Source organism: Ptychodera flava, chromosome 4 (assembly GCF_041260155.1).
Source record: "Ptychodera flava strain L36383 chromosome 4, AS_Pfla_20210202, whole genome shotgun sequence".
Taxonomy (NCBI): Eukaryota; Metazoa; Hemichordata; class Enteropneusta; family Ptychoderidae; genus Ptychodera; species Ptychodera flava.
Genome location: NC_091931.1, coordinates 5602444 through 5622485, shown reverse-complemented (window position 1 = coordinate 5622485; position 20042 = coordinate 5602444). Strand labels below are relative to the sequence as shown.

The 20042-nt window shown below is 36.3% G+C and overlaps 1 protein-coding gene across 2 annotated transcripts in view; it reads left to right on the top strand.

Moving 5' to 3' along the window:
* The window catches only part of LOC139130767 (serine/threonine-protein kinase DCLK1-like), a 66675-nt gene that overhangs the window by 32360 nt on the left and 14273 nt on the right, over window positions 1-20042 (top strand). For both annotated transcript variants that reach the window (XM_070696559.1, XM_070696558.1), the window contains exons 4-7: window positions 6547-6657; window positions 8901-9019; window positions 9373-9418; window positions 10152-10245. In XM_070696559.1, coding sequence (XP_070552660.1) covers window positions 6547-6657; window positions 8901-9019; window positions 9373-9418; window positions 10152-10245 — 370 coding nt within the window. The remainder of the gene's footprint in view (window positions 1-6546; window positions 6658-8900; window positions 9020-9372; window positions 9419-10151; window positions 10246-20042) is intronic.

Here is a 20042-nt window from a genome sequence, read left to right as displayed (position 1 = left end):
TGCAATTTTGTACATACTAAGTGCAATTAAAATCCTCATCATAGTGATTTGGTTGTCACGTTTGAAATGAATATGTAGTGTAGAATCATAATTATGCACAGGTGAGAGAGAAGCGGTATGTATCGTCAAAAGTGATATTAATTTGCAGATGAAATGGTTGAGCAGGGCTGTTATATTTTTTTCTTTGATTTTTGATAGCTGAAATGATGAGCAGATTGATGACAAACAAACAATACTGTATGAGGTATCTTGATTGCATTTTAGTATGCAAATTGAAAATGTGTAAATTTAGATTGAAAGAGACTCAGACAAGAAATTTTATTGCCGTCGCGATAAGTTTACACACACCAAACTTCCGATGTATTTAGGTATACCGCTGTGATGTTGTTGTATTCTTACATATCTGATATCACATTCCCCCGTGAAGCCGTCGTTTATGGAGGAAGTGAACGTCGTCATGGGGAGTCTAACAGATAAGCTCAAAGGGTCATTCATTTTGGCCCAGGGGGTTGGTAACGGTCTGTGGGTTGGTGAAATAAAATGTGAATGGTACAACTACACTCTCATTTGTCTCACGTGTCATTTATTTAGAATAATATATATTTTCACTGATTTCATTTTCACATGCGGATTTTTCATCGGTGCTAGCCTTCCTCAAAAATGTCCACATAGAATGAGTCCCTTTATACAAATGGTATCAACTGCAATCACTCCAAGCGCGCGAATATTGACCTGTGATGTTTCACAAAGTACACGCGCGCACTCTGTTCACTGACCAAGCGATATGTACCAATTTCAAGTGAAGTACTGCGGGACGAAAATACGTAAAACGTATTTCTAACTTGTGTGCCTGCTTAAGGAAAATATCTCAAGTTTGAAAACGGCTGAATTTCAAATTCAGTATCGGAATGACGAAGGAGACACAATAAAGTTATCCAACAGTGAACTCGATGTCAATGATTTGTATCGTTGCTCAGAAACTCTTCCGAACGCGGAATACAAGCAGGTAAAATTAGAGGTCATGGAAGATTTCTCTCATCGAGTACGCGGCAAGCGACTCTCTTCAAAATGACGTGAGTTGGAAGATATTCGTTGGCTTTATCCCGGCTTCGTCGAAAAGTGTACTTGCAGTGGATCAAGGCTTAACCATGTCGATGTATAGAACGACACGTTCTATGTTTTGCTCTGTAACTTGTTCTGCAGGTACCTGCGATATCCTCTTGTAACTATAGTTCAAATCTCGTTTAAAGATGTCGTATATAGTTCTGTGGGCAGGGCAAGGAATCAATGTCACAGAGTTCACTATTTAAAAGCTCCGCGCGAACTTCGCTGGCTGTCATCGATGGCTTCCTTGTATATACTCGACAACATCTGCGGAGCTTTACACTCAGTGTCAGTTTTCGGACAGGGTAGTGAATTTCGCCCAAAGCCGTTTCATAAATGACGAGCACTACGAAATCTTATTATCATACCTTTCGAAACTTTGTGTTTTATCTTCAAACTGCTAACACCGACAGAAGTGTCATAAATTAGGGGGTCAAAGTTGCCAAATTTTTGACCCATGTTGAGTGCGTAGTAATCGGACTGCTATCGCAATAATCGGACGTCGTATTTGGAATATGATTATAGGGCTAAATACTGATATTTTGAAACTTCGAACCCCGATTTTCAATTTCGTTGTGTTTAGAAAACTATGTGGAATCATTTCGTGATAATTAGTTACGTTTAATCCATGGTCGACGCAACTGTATTTCGACGTGTATAGCGCTTAGATATCGGACACGGGCTGTTTCTGTGTGTTGCGTTCGACATCTTGTATCGTACGGTGTGGCTAACTTCGCCAAGTTTGTAGCGCCCGAAATAGCTTCTACCTAAAAAAAACTATCAAAAACGGGACAGTAGCGTCATCTGACTTAATATGCGGTAGCATGCCTTGTAAAACGCTATCAATACGGAGCGAAGTGAGTACAATGAACAGCATGTCCGAAAACTGAGGTCGTCCGAAATCACACTGAGTGTACTGTGTGGGCGTCCACTTGCTCTAGCCGTTACAGTAAGACCGGTTTTCTTGAATCGCCTCAAAATAGTTGCCACCACTGTTGATGCCGATATATTTTTGTCCTGAGCAACAGATCTTATAGAGTGTCCATTCAGCCAAAGCTGAATTATTTCAGACCGCACTGTCGGGCGAGCCCTTCGCTTCGACGACATGTTCGGTGGAGATAGTTTGTGCCCGGGACAGACAACGTAGTGGTTGATACCATTTTATTAGGGTTGGGAGGAATGATCGGTTGTAAGTTCACATGTATATTTTTTAAAGGTCTGGTGAAATGCCCATGTTGCAAAATCACAAAAATACAGTTGATGGTCTATAAAACAGTTGCATTCATTTCTTTTTCGTTTAGCGCGCGGTGATTATGAAATATGGCAAAAGAAAAATGCAATGTGGGCGTGTCCCCCGAGCCTCTCCAGTCGACTTTTTTCGGCTTTCCGAAGTTTGCCCGACGTCGTATCTCATAACGGGAATTAAAGTATTTCACACCTCCGTAAGCTCCCCATGGGGGGTAACTTCTAGGGTTTCCGCTTACATGATCAGGACAGTGTCCTCCTTCACTTTGGGAAGACGTTGTTCTTTTGGTGGCTGTGACAGCGGCAAGAACATGAACGGCTCAACTGTAAACTTTTCAAGTTCCCGTCAAGTGTCGAGTGTTTGAACAATAATGTGCTTGTCTCGGCTGGTTCGTACGATCGGCCACGGTCCCTCGGCTGAGCCTGCCTCGCTACTCGCCACACAGAAGGTTGGGACCGCAATGCAAGTCAACTGCTGAACACCAAACACTGAACGTTGTGACTGCCATTAAAATGCACTAGTCTACAACACGGAACGTCGTGACCGCAATGCAAATCGACAGTAAAAAACGTAAATGGGACCGTGATTAAAATGCACTACAACTACGACACGGAAGGTTGGAACCACGATGCAAATCAGCTGCATGAACAGCAACACTGAACGTTGAGACTACCATTAAAAACGAACAACAACACGGAACGTAGAGATCATGATACAAATCATGGAGGTAGAGTCCTCCATGATACAAATCGACAGCAACACGGAACGCGTCGTTGGGACGGCAATTACTTAGGCTAAATTGAAGAACAACGGGGAATACCGGACCACGAGGAACGCGATGCAACTCGACCACAACATGGAATGTTTAAGACCGTGATTAAAATGCACAACACAGAACATCTAGACCGCAATCAGTGTAAATCAACTATAACACCGAACCTTGTTGCCTCGACTAAAATGCGTATGTCTGCTATGTATAGCAAAAGTTTCAATTCTCGCGAGCGAGCGTTCCTATGCCCGCTGTACACAGGACAAAATGACGTCAAAAATTTATCACAAGGGCTCGATTGCGTGTGTGTAAGTTTCAATTCTCGCGAGAGCCATTTATGCATGCTGTACACTAGACTAGATGACGTCAAATCTCTCGCGAGACTTGGCTCGATTGCAAATACGTACGACGCCACGGAAAAGAACGCAAAAATACGGAAGTAGACACAGTTTTTGCGAATCGCCGAGAGAGAAGCGCAGATTAAACAAAAGACTAAAAACCAACGTTTTTTCTTTATTTACCATATTTTTTAAAACAAAATCAGTTTCGCCACTGTGGCGAATTAGGATCGATTTTTTTTCGCCACTTCGGATTTCGATTCGCATTGGCGAACGTGGCGAATGGGCAGCGCGAAGCCTGTTTTGTTAGCGGATACCGGGCAGAGATAAGGCGGCGTTGGACCGCTATTCGATGTAAATGAACACACCTGTGACGTCACAGACGGCCAACCTTGACTCCCACTGAGGGCGTGACCTGAGTGTCGCAAAATGACCCCATGAAAGCCGCGCATAGAAATATCAAAAAAATTAACACTTGCGCGTACTTTTAGGTTGCAATTTTGTTGCGAGTGTAATAGTATTGACCTCCTGGAAGATATTCTGTCTCACGACCGGGACCATTTCACCAGACCTTTAAGGTTATAGGCCTACTATACTGGTGATGAAAGACGAAAAGCGAGAGAAACAAAAATAAAGCAGTGACACTTGGTAAATGATACAAACAGTAAGAAAATGAACAAGAGTCATTGATTTAATAAAATTTTATTTTTGTGTCCTCATTCAATAAAGTGGAATATTCCGTCCATCTGTACAGCCGCCACTTTTATGGCCAGGCTCAGCTCCCGGTGGAATTCAAGAAGCGTAAACAGCATGTGTAATTCTACCTGATTACTTGGGTGATTACGTGGGAATGTAACAACATCACCAGCGGTATACCTAAATACATTGGAAGTTTGGTGTGTGTAAACTTATCGCGACGGCAGTAAATTATAATAGCGCAATAAACGTACCATACCAATATACTGTATGCCTTGCCTTTTTCCAAAATGAAAAGTCATAAAAGGCAATTGCTGTGAAATCGAGAGAAAAATGGAATATTGAGGAAACCTATATTACACAGGCCACTGTAATTTCCAGTGAATGGAGTAGTCTGAATGAATGCTTGCAGGGGATGCTGACCCAAATACATGTACAGTTGATACAATGAGGACATCATTGTGTGTCCTTTGTATCAAGTGTGACATATTGAATATTTGATGGTGTTGGCAAGTTATCCCAGAAATATTCAATGTGATGCATACGGCATACCGGTATATTTTATATTCAGACAAATACCTTAATTTCAAGAAGTATACTATTAGTATATATCTGATAAGGCTTGAATTTTATATTTACCACTGAAAGCAATTTCACATTTTAAATTGTATGAAAAGCATGTTTTAATTGTCTAGTGCAAGCTGTTCCAAATCCATTTTCAAACATGTATGTCAGATAGATACCCATGATAGATACCAGATATCAATGTGTTGCAGTGCATTGTTACCAGATGAATGGAACCTGAAATAGTGCCATTGTCCCGATTTGTACTGTTTGTGTGGCAAAATGTCATATAGGTTGTGCTAGAGTATGCAGCTAGGACAGGTGATAAATCATTGTAATATATTTCCAGCATGGTTGATAGACTAGATGCTGTAGTGCTGGTTCACTTGTCATAGGATTGATCAATTTTAATGAGGCTTATGTGTACCACAGTTAGACCATTGTACTCTATAGCATAGCCAATGGAACGTGATGAAGTCATTATTAAAGATCAGGTAGTGGACAGATAAGATACAACTGGACTATGGTGTATGGATACATGTAACACTTTAGTTGTTAGCTGATAGATTACTGTTTTGTATGGCTACATGTAGCAGTAGCTGTTCAGCTGTATTATGTCCATTTATTTCAAGCCTCATACATGTAATATACCCGGTATGTTTCATGCTCCACTGTTTTCTTTGGAAACTTGTCGATGATGGGCTGCAAAGCCATCACTTGCCTGCAATGTGACCAGAATGCTTGCCTGGCACATTTTGAAATGATAAGAAATCAAATCAAATGCATTGTATAAAATGTATTTTTGTTAAATCAGATTTATTGTTAAAAATTCAAGAAAACTATCCATATAGAAAACTGAAAATATTGTAAAGAGTAATATTTAACAAGGAATCAGATTTCCAAAACATGTGGATTGTGTATGGAACTTTAATGTATAGTCCAGCGATTGCGTAGACAGCTGTATTGTGAACATAGCTAACTCGTACTCAGGTGTCTGAAAACTCCCTCTTAGTCAAACTAACAAAGATGAACATTCTCATGCCACAATGATTGTACATTTTCAGTGGACTTTAAGTTATACTCATGCTGCTCAGATCACATAAACTATCACAGTGGACGATGTGTGCTTCTGATTGAGCAGCCATTGGTGTTGAATTGTGTGCAATAGAGTATTATGTGTAAATATCTTAATAGTATACACATGAGTTCTTGGGTTTTTGTTCATTTTGCTTTCAGTAATCACATTATGAAACGAAAACTTTTGTTTCATTGGTTGAGAGGTATCTAATAAAAATAACCACTTACCCTCCTGATGTCAGGCAAGTGATTACGTGCCTTTGGTGAATACAGTCCTACACTCAGTCTATTATTACACCAATAGTTAACAGTTTGCTGGTCTGATACAGTCATCAAGTTGAGAATTTATCAATTGAAGAAATGCCCATACTTCATACATACTATTACTATATCAAATGAAAAATCAAGAAAAGTGATCTCAGTCAGTTTGATACATCACTTTTCCAAGAAAACACAAATTCTGCTTATGTTTGCATTTCTAACTACTGGAGGATTTATGCTGTTAGTGAATTTCTGAAAGGGCATTAATCTTGAAAATAAAATATTGATATGTTCAAATCAGAATATCTCTCATATTTACATGTATATGCACACATTCTGTATTATTTTCCCACACCAAACCATGGGAAGAAAGCAATATTTAATATTTTATCTAATGATGGATTTTATAACATCAATCATGAAATTTTTGACATTTTACTCAAACTCACTGATGCAAATATGATTGTTTTGTTTTGTTTTTTGTTTCACAGAATGTAAGACAGTGACACCGTATCGTTCTTCTCCGAGACGTACCAAACGAGTGTTACTCAAAAGCCCGGCATCAGTACGAAGAAAACTAAGCCAAGGCTCCAACCCTGATGGTGTGTATACTGATTAAAACTTCCTGAGTGTCTTATTATCATGTTATTCAATATCAACAATTTCAGCCTGTCACTGTGTATTTGATTTCTTAGGAATTCATAGGGTTTTAGTGTGGTTTCACTGTTTTCCGGGCAGCTTCAAACGACCTTTGTTTGAGGTCAAGAATTTTATAGTACGGAATCTTAGCATGGGTTTGAGATTCAGCACTCCCCCAACCATCTGATACCAAAGCCTAGACTCTAGATCAGGAGTTCTATGTTGTAAATAATAGAAAATGGCCACTGTTATAATTATTTTCTGTTTAGGAGAAATAAAATAATTTCATGGAATGATAATTTCATAAACATAGTTTAAGAGTGTAATTATGTAATTTACAGGTGCTAACCAGTTTTCAAAAGTTGTTCATGAAATGTCACTTTTTCGCTTGCAGAAAAAATGCCTGAAAAAAATTAGCCTTGGTTTTATATGCAGATTTCATGCAAGTACTTGTCAGATGAGAAGCTACGACACTTTACCTGGTGTCAACTACTTCTAACATTTAATTCATTAGAGAAAGTTACACAAATATTTACAGTGCTAGGTGTCAGATTCTCTACCCTTGTTGTAGAAACTAGGAACTCAGAGTTGCATTTTATCAACTAATCAAATTGGCAAGACAGGAATAACTTCTTGTTTAGTCTGTCACACTAGGATTGTTGCCCTGAGGGGCACACACACACACGGAGTACGGCACGGTGTAAATGCATGTCTGCAGTCGTGATTGCTCCAGGTTGTTTGATAAGCCTGCCACTGTTTGGCATTTTGCAGCCTGCCACTGTATGGCATTTTACAGAGAGAAGATTGACAGCTCTGTCTGCCCTCAGATATTAAGTCTTTTGGTTCTATCAAGGGATACAGTGTAAATTCACTCTCAGATGTTCCTGACAATGCACAGACTCAGTGAGTCATACTGACTTCATCGATTTATAGACTTGTTTGAAAATCCAGACTGCAAAGTCATAGGTACATACATTTGTTGAAAAAACCAGCCCCATTCATAATTCAGTACTGTATTTTGTGTCATTGTACTTATTCTCTTTTCTTGCCAGCATCAAAATTTTGTTGATGTGTTGGGTATTTTTTAAAACCAAACATCCATTTGGAATTTGGCCATATTCAACAAGAAAGGTACTTAATTTCTGACAGGTGATCAAGATTAATTTTAATGACCAGGATTTTATTAACCATATTATAAAACCTCCATAATTAGTGAGACATTGGGATATTATGTGAAGAAGACGTTTGTGAATAAATGCCAGTGATTAGCTCAGTGTATCGACCATCATGCCAATGGGTAGTATTCAATTTACTCTTCATTTTCTTGCTGTGTCCACTTCCAAGTGTTTGGATTTGCGAAGCGTAGAAACAATTGCCAGGTCTTAGACTGTGTTGGTCAGACTCTCTTCTGAAAGAAACAAGAAAAAAGAGCAAGTGCAGAGGAAGGGAAAAGAGAGAGATGTAGATAAGATGGAGACCAAGATATGAGTGTGAGGAGGTTATAAGGTCATTCCAATGTAGGTAGGAATACTGAGACTTGTAGACAGAAAGATAAGCAAAGATGGATGAAGAAATGAATGGTGATTTTTGAAATAAAATGAAATATGGGTGAAAGAAATTTTCATCTCACATAGGTGAAGATAGCTGATTTTCCACTCGTTACATTTTCTTATGGAAAATCTTTAAGTATGTGGGTTCATCTTGTGGGAATAAAAGCAATTACCTTAGTTTCCTGGATAATAGAGGCATGAGCTGACAGTGCATAAATTATGCAGACATATATAGACCTGCAAGGAAATGTTGATAAGAGAGACAGAGTCAGACAGAGATTTACTCTGATGTCTAGACTGGTTGAAGATGTCAAAAAAAACATTTCAGTGGAAACCTAGAAAGTCCAATGAGAAGAAAGAAATGAAAGTAAGATGTGGCCTGACAGACAAAAGATTAACAGGAAATTATATTGGACTGAAATATATATCATCTGAGTAACATCAGGATATTAAAAGAGAAAAAAATTCCAAAAAGTTTTTTTACTTTGTGAAACTATTATCTATGAAACTATATCAGCTGAATGACAACCCTGTTGTTCTAGTGAAATGTAATATCAATGATGAAAAGGTCTATGATACTCTACAAAACACTATGGAAATTAAAATAGGTTGAATTTTACTAATTCTTAGTGACCCATGTCTTTTTTTCATTCCAGCCAATTCTATTAATGGCAATCATACATCAAGTTCTACCACACCAGTCCAGTCACCTCGTCGTATTCCGCCATGTTCACCAAAATCAGCTAGAGCAGCATTGTCAACGTCACCAAAAAAGGTACAACAGTGTGAAAGTGTTAATTAAACCTGATATGCCAAGTTTCACTGACTCTGATTGTTTTGGAATAATAATTTACTCAGAATATTATGTCAAGTATGATGCTCATTCATGTCTGAAAATGGTAGTGCAATACTCATAAACACAGCCAAGACAATTTTAATTTTCTACATACATTACATTATCAATGATTATATTCAGATTTGATCATACACATGCATATTATATCAGTTAATTTATTTACGAATTGGGCAACGTTTTATATGTTCTGTATGATAATAGGAAAGCTTTTCCTTGTAACTTTTTAAAGCAAATCTGAAAATTAATATTTTTTCCCCATTTTTATTTTGCAGTCTCCATCAAGGTCCAGTTCAGCCAGCAGTAATACTAGTGATCAAGGTTTGTGTCTAGTCCCTGATATTTCGAAATCTTTATCTAATCTTATCTGATTGCTATTGTAATCCGGTCTGTCTGACCATAGATTAAGTCTACTTACAGCAGCATGTACATGTAGTGTGCAAATAAAACAATCATTACAGCAATCTGGTTAGGTAAAGCTGTAATGACCACAAGATAACTTTAAGATGATATTTGCTGCAGGAGAATTCATTTTTAACACAAACACTCAACATGTGGTTCTGTTTCACTAGCATCACTGTTGATTGTTTCTTGCAGTAAAACATTTTCTCATTTTTGTCTAAAGATGCATGCAAATTTCACAGATATTTATGAACCACATAAACAGATTTTTATCTCCAAATATTTGACCAGTAATGGTGATCTCTTTGTAAAGATTTGTCATAATTTTTGATTCAAGTTTAAGAAGAAGAATTGACGGTGAATGCTAGCAAATGATTGAATGAAACGCTCATTATGTCACCTTTGTGAAGGAGTTCAAAGCCTGTGAATAGATCTGACCATTATGCTAGAAACTACAGGTTCAGACCGTAGTCTGATTGTAAAACTTTAAGGCCAGGAGAATTGCCATGACAATTTGTGGAACAGCAGTGTGGCTTCACTTTCTGTGACTTTTCATGACTAAGGAATATACAAGCACAGTATACCAGTAGGTTTAAGCATTTTGTATGGTTTAATGTACTAATTAAAGTTTTTCTCTTTTATGTGGAAGCAGCTAATGGTGTTCCTGCTGCAATCAGTGACAAGTATGATGTTGGTAAAGTCATCGGAGACGGGAACTTTGCTGTCGTGAAAGAATGCGTTGACAGGTGATCACATTCTGCAAAATTTTGCATCTGATGACCCTTCAACTTCATCCTCATGTGACCCTTGACCTCGCATATATGACCTTTGATCCATCATAGTATTTGCATGATTGTCTTTAAGTGAATCTACAGTGGTTTAACGTGTTTGAATACAGTCTAGGTTAGACCCTTTTACTCTCGGTTAGCGTTGTCTGAATCCAGACAACGATGAGTTTAGTTAACAGAGTGCAAAAGACATTCAGATTAGTAAATTTTGATGACAGTAGTAAAATAATGAAACCCAACAAGAAAGCTATTGATTTACATATTGACATTTAATGGTTCGATTCAATTTTTCCTTTTGTTCTGTACTGGGTAATTTAAATCTAACATTACTATCAGAACATAGTCCTTTCAGTTCTCTGGCCAACGTTTTGTTTTGGATCATTTTCAGTTCTGTTTTTTTCTAGAAGTCAGAATTTCATAGAAAGAGTACACATTTGGTGTATATTTGCTGTCTGCTGTGTTAGTTTAGTGATGGTTTAGTTTGTGATCAGAGTATAAATGTTCATGTTGTATCTAGTAACAGTACTATTAGTATTGTGTTTAATGGTAAGCAGCGTAACAGTGCAAGTGTTTGTGGATTGCAATATTTTATCATCCGTCCAATCAGTGTTTTGACACCCAAAGGTATTTTTGAAGATAAGAGAATATCATCAGACCTTGCTATCTCACAATCTCCAATCAATTATTTTGCTAGTCTGTTTGTCCTTTTACTTGTTACCATGGAATCACTCACTAAATAATGACTAACAAACTGTTTGCTGGCTGACTGAGATTTACGACATCTTCATTTCTTTCCTTTCCCTGTTCACAGTTCCTATCTTATCCCTCATTTGTTGGTAATTCGATTTTAGAATTTAACCACATGTTATAGATTCCATTTCATTTGCTTCTCCTTGTCCAAATCATGGTTGGAAGCATGAAGCTCAGTAACTGTTTGGTAACTCCTTAATTAACCTGAAAGTGTGACGGCAAAGAATGTTCCTTATTCCAGCTTTAAAACATTCCAAAATGAATGTTACATTCCTAATATTTACAATTTTCAGTTAATCTTTTCAGACAATATTGCATTGTATCAGTCATGTGGAATGACGCATTGGTACTTCACATAGGAAGACTGCAAAGAGATAAATTTTGCCCAGCAAGACAGACATTTTGCTCAGTAACATAATATTAGTGTATTTCTTTACATTTCACATCAAGTCTTAGCCTTAACATCCAGCCCTGATAATGTGGCAAGGATAAGATTCAGTATGCAAGATACAATTACCAGAGTTGATTTAAATGACCTACACACTTATATTTGCAGGGACCTCAAAATTCTATAGTGCGTTAATTTCAATAAATCTGTCATTCAAATACTATTATATAATATATCCAGATGCGAGGTAACTTTAAGCACATGCATAGTTTTTGTAGGTAAGAGAAATGATTGTAGATATTGGAAAAGCGTGTGGCTGCAGTAGAATTGAAAAATACCATGAAAAAAGACTCGTGCTGTTAATTGCAAACAGTATCACCATTACCAGAGCACATATTGTAGTTGTGGACTACCGTACACCTGCAGTGTCTTCAAGTTTGTTGATTTTTTCCCCTGACTTTTAAAAACAAGTATTGGTTTCCCAACATTGTACCACATCAATAGCCTAGGTGTAATTATCTATCCCCCAAATGGACATTACACTGTATGTTGTACCACTCTTTGTATACTGGCCGTGCTGTGGTACGGTAGACAATACACTGTGTTATTTGATTTGCAAATCTACATTACACCAGACGTAATTCAATCCAGATTCATGAATGAGTCATTGCAACCTTTTCACCCATTCTGCAATGATGTAAACTGACCCGTGATGGTCAATTGTACACTTCGTTTCAAATTGTTATAATCTAGAATTTCCAGGGAAAAATAGGGCTTGAATAGGAAAGGAAATAAAGTTTGAAACACTTCATAATAAGGAGCCAAATCGGATTACCTTTTAAAATGTGTTTGACATTCTGTCTTAAAAATGAAACCAAATATTCAGTGGTGTAGAGTGATAAAACTCCTTTTTTTGTTTGAGTCACCTGTGAATATTGCCTCCATAAATTCATTTTATGGTTTTATCAAAGTTAATTAGCAAGTGCATTCAAGCATCATTAAGAAATGCATTTCATTTTATTGAAGATTTCCTACAAAACAGATGAAAAGTTGTATACTGCATCTACACATAAGGGAGGTTGATTCCTCATAGATGTAGAAAATCATGAACCATAAATTGTATGGCCTCTGAGTCTAGACATTTGTTGGCAATTTGGTTTACATTTCAGTTGTTAGTCAATTGAGTCTTGTGTCGTGCCACATCACAGCATGCATTAAATGCACATTTACTGTAGCTGTTTATTAGCTGGCAACAATTGTAGTCCATTCTACTTCCTCACTTTCCTCAAATTCTTCTATAAATGGACTTCCACAATATCCCCTGTGCATGTTATAACAATTCTTGTGTCATGCTAATTAGTCTTCCTATATCCTCTTGCTAGTATTCCATTTCCAATCACTCTTCTAATGCATCATCTAATTTCCTCTTCTGAAAACTTCCCTGTTCATATAAAATAAAGAGCATTCAGTGTTTGTCATTTGTCTTTTAAGTGCTGCAGTACTTCCAAATTCTGCCTAACTGTTTCTAGTGACCCTGACCTCTCAGGTCACAATGTCTGCTTAAGTTTGCAATGACCTGTGACCTCAGGTCACTCAGAAAATTCTGTTTGTTTAGTTTACAATTTCAGTTTGTATATGTTTCTTTGTTTGGTTTTTGATGTATATTCATATAGCATGTATTTATTTGTCTATTTTTTCTGATTATATTGTGTGTATATATATTTAAGATTTGACATATTTGCTTCAATATTTAAGGAAGTTTAGACAAGTTTTTCCTTCTTTAAGATCTTTACTGTATTTGCCATGTGTCATATTGCATGAATGTAATAAAGAATTTTTAAAATTTCTTTTGCATGGATCATTCTCTTTCATTCTTTTACTCCAATCATACCCACAATTCCCTGTCCCCATTGCATGATTCCACACATTAAATGGTGCTCTTCTTAGATGAGAATATCTTTTTGTTTATTTGATTTCTGGCACAAACATTATCATTCCACTCTTGTATTTACTGTACCTTTGATGCATGCTTGTAGAAATAGCATTTCTGTTCAAGTCAGTTGAACATTATTCAGGTGAAACTGGCAGACATTCTGTATAAATCTTTATGTCTGTTAATTAAATATCAATACAATTAATTGTAAAGGAAGTTGAAACACATTCCCACTGTACCAGCTAATATTCTGCTTTTCTGAACAAGTTCAACTGTCAAAGTAAACATGCATTGAAAGTTAGAGCTGTCCTTGATCGTAATGTATCCCTTAAAACTTGCAAAAGTTACATTGTGAATGCACATAAACGGGCAATCAAAGGTTCATTTTTTTCAAATTTAGGGCATCTGACCAGCTACATATTCAGTCACATGATCAAAATGATGATGTCATGACTGACTTCAAGTATTCCAAAGAGAGAACATGAATTTCTTGCCATCTCTGTGATAAGTCGGCATGAAAACAAGCAGTTCCAGGTGTACTAAGTAGATGTCACTAGAGTGGATATAGCTAAGTAGAATTGTCACAGACACACAGTAGACACACTGTGCCATTACAATGCTGTCATGATGTGATGTCAACCCTATGTGTCTCAGGTCATTCACTTCCTGAGTGTCATTTGTCAGGTTTTCTTCAAGTATTTTGAATTTTCCAGTTTACTGATCATTCAAAATATCATTACCAGCGCAATATACTGGCTTCCAAAGTGACTCTGAGAATGCTCTGCATAATTTGTATTCAGGTGCAGTTGCCATGACAATCATGGACATATGAAATACTTTTAATTAAAAACTGGAACAAACAAAATGGCTAGGGCTGAATTTGGTTTCCATGCCAACACCATGTCGTCTGGTCAGTCACCAGAGTAACAAACAAATACCTCTCCAAAATCTAGCAGTTTAGCCTTTTTGCAAACCTAAGTACATTCATACAGAGATTGATCGGACTCTACAAAGTTTACATGTCATAAATGCAAACTCACCTTCAGTTCAAAATTATTTTGATGGCAGACATCACCGTTTTTCTTACCTGTAATATAATATCTGCAGCAAAATCTGACCTTTCAAAAACAGACAAATGCTAGGAGACAATACATGTATATTGAATGCATGTGATAAAGCTTCTTCAATCAAAGTATGTCAACTTTTACTCAGTTCATCAATGTACAAGTCATGTTTTACAATACTTATAATGTTCTGACAAATTTCTGTCTCTGTAGCATGTGCAAACCAATATGTAATTTAAGATGTATTCATGTACAGATATCAGGCTATGCGTTGTCTAGTCATTATGGAACCGAAAATTCAAATTGATAAGATGATTTTGAATGCAAGCTAGCGACAGTAGAGCTATTAATTGGGTAGATTGATGTGCACCTGGTCAAATAAGAACACAGAGTTGAAATGAACAGAGCTTTGAGTGACGGATGACATCATCGTCTTGCCGGTATTTTACAATACCTATTGCAATGTTTATTGTACTCCCTTAACCAATGAAAGCAAAGCTGAATAGACATTTCCCTCATTGAGTTTGAAGTTTTTCCGCCAGATTGGTGAGAGGAAATTAGACAAATCGTGTTTCAGTATGTCTGTTAATTATACGGGGTCACTCAGGTTTCTCCTGTTCAATCTGCTACCATAAATCCAGCGTAATTGGTTTGTAAAAATCCTGCCAAAGTAACAATTATATCATTTGCCATCAATTGTTACGGTTCAGAGTACAATTTTAGGGGAAATTGACAAAAATCTGGTAACTTTTGTTGGAAGGGAATGAGTCATCAGGGCTACTGTTCACTGTGCCTGGTGGCCACCTCAAATTTCTGTTGAGAATGTTTTTGATTTCTACAAGTACCATAGATGTCAAGATGTACCTTGTGTTAGAATGATGCAGTAGACAGTACAGACCCATCAGACAGGTGATTTGGACACACTTGAGGTATCTCCTTCAAGTCTTAAGTGGCAAATAATTCAAGACATTTAACTGCAAACATTTGGTTCTGCTGCCCAAAATTTGATTCATCAATAAAACGCTACCACATTATATTAAACGCAAACAGCATTTAAATGATACTGTAGAAGTGTAGTTCATGTATGCATGGTCTTTGATCAATCTGTAAATTTATAGTGGATTGATTTTTATAAATTGAACGAAAAATAAATTTCCAGCATCCCTTGCATATACAGTAAAACCTGTCTAAACCGAACACCAAAGGGACTGAGAAAACTTTGATTTACAGAGGTGTTTGGTTCATAGAGGTTCCTGAAACATGGCATTCTATGTGGAAGGGACTAGAAAAGGTGTTCAGTATAGACAGGTTTCCAGTTTAGACAGGGTTCGGTTTATACAGGTTTTACTGTATCTTCACTGCATACATGTGATAATGTACACTGTATATGGAAAGTTTGCTCTTGACAGTAATGTGAGTAGTGAAATCCCAAAACTACCTTTTAAAGCTATTTTTGAAATTAGTAGAAGTGTTACTGACAGCAATTTAACTTGGTTCCTCCCAAGTCCCCATAAACCTCTCCACAGTCCCCATCGGATATCAATGGTTTGGGCCAAACCACTGTGGTGAAAGGGTCCCCATAAACCTCTCCACAGTCCCATCAGATATCAGTGGTTTAGGCCCAACCACTGTGATGAAAGGGTTAAATAATGCTGATCTAAGCCATGGCAGACAAAGTTGACCATTTCTGCCATGAATTACTACTGACTCATGCATGTATACGTGCATATGTACAATGTAGAAGTAAGTTGCTAGTTTAGTGACGTGTTCATTCAGAACTACTCCTGAAGTCATTATGTATTTAAAATGACATTTTGACAGTTCAGTGTAGAGTGTTGATCATTTCATAAAAAGGGTGACTCATCGTCTGTTTCAACTCAGATGTAACTATTCTGAACTCTAGAGTAGTGTCTGCCATCATTCAAGCCTACCATATGCCATTCTCTAAAAAAATTGTGATCCTTGGAGAAACTTGTCAAAATAAGTTCATTTAAATACTTGTAGCAGTTTTATTTGAGGGGGTTTATCTCATCAAAAATAATCAACAGTGTTTCTACCTAGCCTCTCCTTACAGACTATGTTGATCTGAATATTTTGCTAATTTGATCTAGTGAGATCTGGTTTTCGGATTGTTTGAAAAAGTCCCACGTTAAAGGATTATGCATGCAAATGATTCTATGATCAGCATAACTGTTACATCCATACAGTAAATTAAAATAGTTGATTTGATTTTGACAATTTAAAAGCATCTGTTGTCACATCACTGATCAAAATAAATTGATTTAGATCAAATAGTCAACAAATAATAGAGATTTTTGTAAGATTAGAAGTTGATTCCCTGTTTCCAAGGTGACAGAGAGTGGCATATGTGAAGTGAAATGCATGGTTTGGAAGCTCCCTGGTCATACCAGTAGGTTGACACATAAAGTGGAAGATTTTGATTGGGTACACTGCTTGCATGCCAAGTCTGAGGAATCTGTGACTGGAATAATGATGTGAAGTAGGCAAATTGCCGTCCTGACAATACTGTGAGTTCTATGATCAAAATTTACTCACTTTGACAGTTTGCTTCATGGTACATTTACATTGATGAATTACCTAAAAGCTTTCCCAAATACACCAAATCATAAATGACAAATTTGCCAGTTAATATTCTAATATTAGTGCATGTCATATTTTGTACATTTGTATTCAATTGAAGGGCTCTCCAGACTGATTTTGTCTGACTTCAGGCAATAAGAATTGATCAAACACATTCACCTATGTCAATCTATGGAAGATTAACCCTAAGCAGTGTACAAGAGGGCTCTCTTTTAAATACAGCTATACTGACATTTTGAAAAATTGGCATGATGACTGCTATTTTCAAACATATAATCTGTAATTTCTTGAAAAAGCAACAATTCAAAAAAAGATCAATATGAGATAAGAATGTTGATTTATTTCAAATTATTCAACTAATTTATTCACATTTGATACCAAAGGAGGACATTGTTTTAAAATTACCATTTGCTAAATAGTACATGTACCAAATGTTTATCTCAGTGACAACTCGAAGTCAACAAGAGAAAACAAATGGGAAATCAAATTATTAAAATTATTAAAACAAAAGGAAAAACATTCAACACCATTTTTTAATATCATATAATTTCTGTCAAAAGCCATTCTTCATCCATCTTTTAAATGCCAACATTGAGAAATATATTTTTTTCCAAATATTGAATGGAATATCAACATGCAACAAAAAGTTTTTGCTTCCAAGAATGCTTTTTGGTTTCTTTGAAATATCAGATGTTCAAAATTTGTAGTGTATCCCAGAATTCAGAAATACAATGAAGTCAGACACCAACAAGGACACTTGATAAACTGTCTGAGTGCTTGTATTACCCAGCATTCCCTGATCCTTGTGATGTTCAAGGTGACTTAATACAGACAATATTCATATTGTGTCAATGTCAAGAATTTCATGTCAGTCATTGCTATATCTATATCATATCAAATGTCAATGAACTAGTGAATCATTTCAAAATAAAAAAATTAGAAGTTCGGAAAACATGCACAAATTGGTGAAGTGTACAAATGATGAGAAATGTCTCTTTTTTAAAAGTCAAGTTTCTGTGCAAAATATGTCAAATTTCTCTGAATGATTCATTTAATGTGCTGCAGGATTTGCACAAAGGATTCATTGAAGGGAGACATCTGTTGACCTCTGTAAATACTTTCTCTATAGAAATTTTAGAAAATTGTGACTTGAACCTGATCATATCAGACGTCTGCATGTAGCAGCTTTAGAATGATAGAATTGAACGTTACAAAGAGCTTTCAAGGTCTGATGAAATTTGAGTTCATTGCCCTCGCCACATCACAGAATGTGCAGCGTTAATATGCTGTGAAAATTACATTATTTTGAACACTTTGACAATTAATTCCCAAGTGAATGGAAAATAATCCTCAATGTGGGTGTAAAGGCTTGCGGTTTGAGTTTACGTATAATTAGTTTAGTGAATCATGAGTGTGCAATTAGCATATCTATCAGATTTTAAATGCATAGCAATGTGATACCTGGCTAGGTCCAAACCTGTGCATTGCCCCATGGGATTCCTAGTGTATAATATTTGCTGTGTCAAAGGTGAAAGGTCAGTGATTATTGATGTCAAAATGTGGTCAGTCTTCTTATGGCATCAATTTCTAACCTATTAATGTGGTTTTACTGATCGCTTGCAGGGATCGATGGAGAATGTATTATCTTTTCTGCATAAATTTACTTCTGTCAGTGATTCACAAACTACTCTTCTTCAACATCTGTTTGTTTTACTTCATAGTAACATTGGACAGAACCATCGAAAATTCAAGTTCTACGTAAATTAAATAAAAAAGTGGCATTCCTTACAGAAAGATGATTTCATTGTCAGACAATTTTCATCGGCCTCTCTGTTCATCCGTGAGTCTGTTTAATATGGTATGATCAACAATCAATGGCATACAGAGGATGAATAAACAGACATGATGAAGGTTGAGATGAAAGCAAGTAACAGGTTTAGACTTAGTGGGGATATATTATATGCAGGATAAATTGGAAATAGAAAATTTATTAATCGTATGATTATCAATAGTGTCGAAGTTTTTATTTAAATGTTTCAAAATGTTTTGTGTCCATTAGCAGTGGTACTGTGTATGATATTGGTATACAAGTTCAGAAAATTTTGAAATGAATTTTTCAAATTTAACTTTCTTACATCCAATACATGATTGTAAGCACTCCCTTTTTCATGTGATATCCTGGTCAAATTATTGCAGGTACAGTGGCTCTGGCCTCAGAAAGACAAAACAACAAAACCTCATTTTGTCAGTAATTTTCAGAACAAAATACAATCAAACAAATGCCAAAGCAATGGATGCAAGTGTGATCTGACTAATGCCAATTCTGTTTAGGTATTGTCCTGATCATATTGCAAAGGTTAATTTTCTATGTGAAGCCTTACTGAAAAGTTGAATTTAAGGTGACTTGAGCTGTGTGTAATCCAAGTCAGATGTGGGTTTTATTTACAGATAAGTATCGATACCAAAACAGAAATCAGACTCCAGGCACTATCTCTGGCTACAAAGCTATTTTCATGTCCTGCATTACTCTCGTTTCTTGGCAATGTATCAACACTTTCAGAAAAGAAAGTTTCATATTTTAATATAATAATCGACATTCCATGTTTATAGAATGTTTGGAATATCATATTATCAAATTTTCACAGTTACTTTAATCTGATATTATAAACCTTAAAGCAACTAGATTTTCTTGTGATATGTATTATTGTGAAGTTATGTTATTATTATTTTTTCAATGTGCTGCTGGCATATATAATGAGTGTCACTTTGCATACCTTTTCATCCATAATATTATTGTTGGTCAGTATGTTAAATCTGAAAACCCATTATTGACATTTTCTGAAATGCAAACTCAATCACTTTTTTCCATAACTTTGAATATGCAGTAAATTTGCCTTTGAACCTTACAAAAACTGATCTCTATCACCATGAAACTGGAGTTTGAGTGTGATTCACCTGAAGAACAACTTAAAAGGGCTGACTCAGCACGTTTTATAGTTTGTCAGTCACCAACCTCATA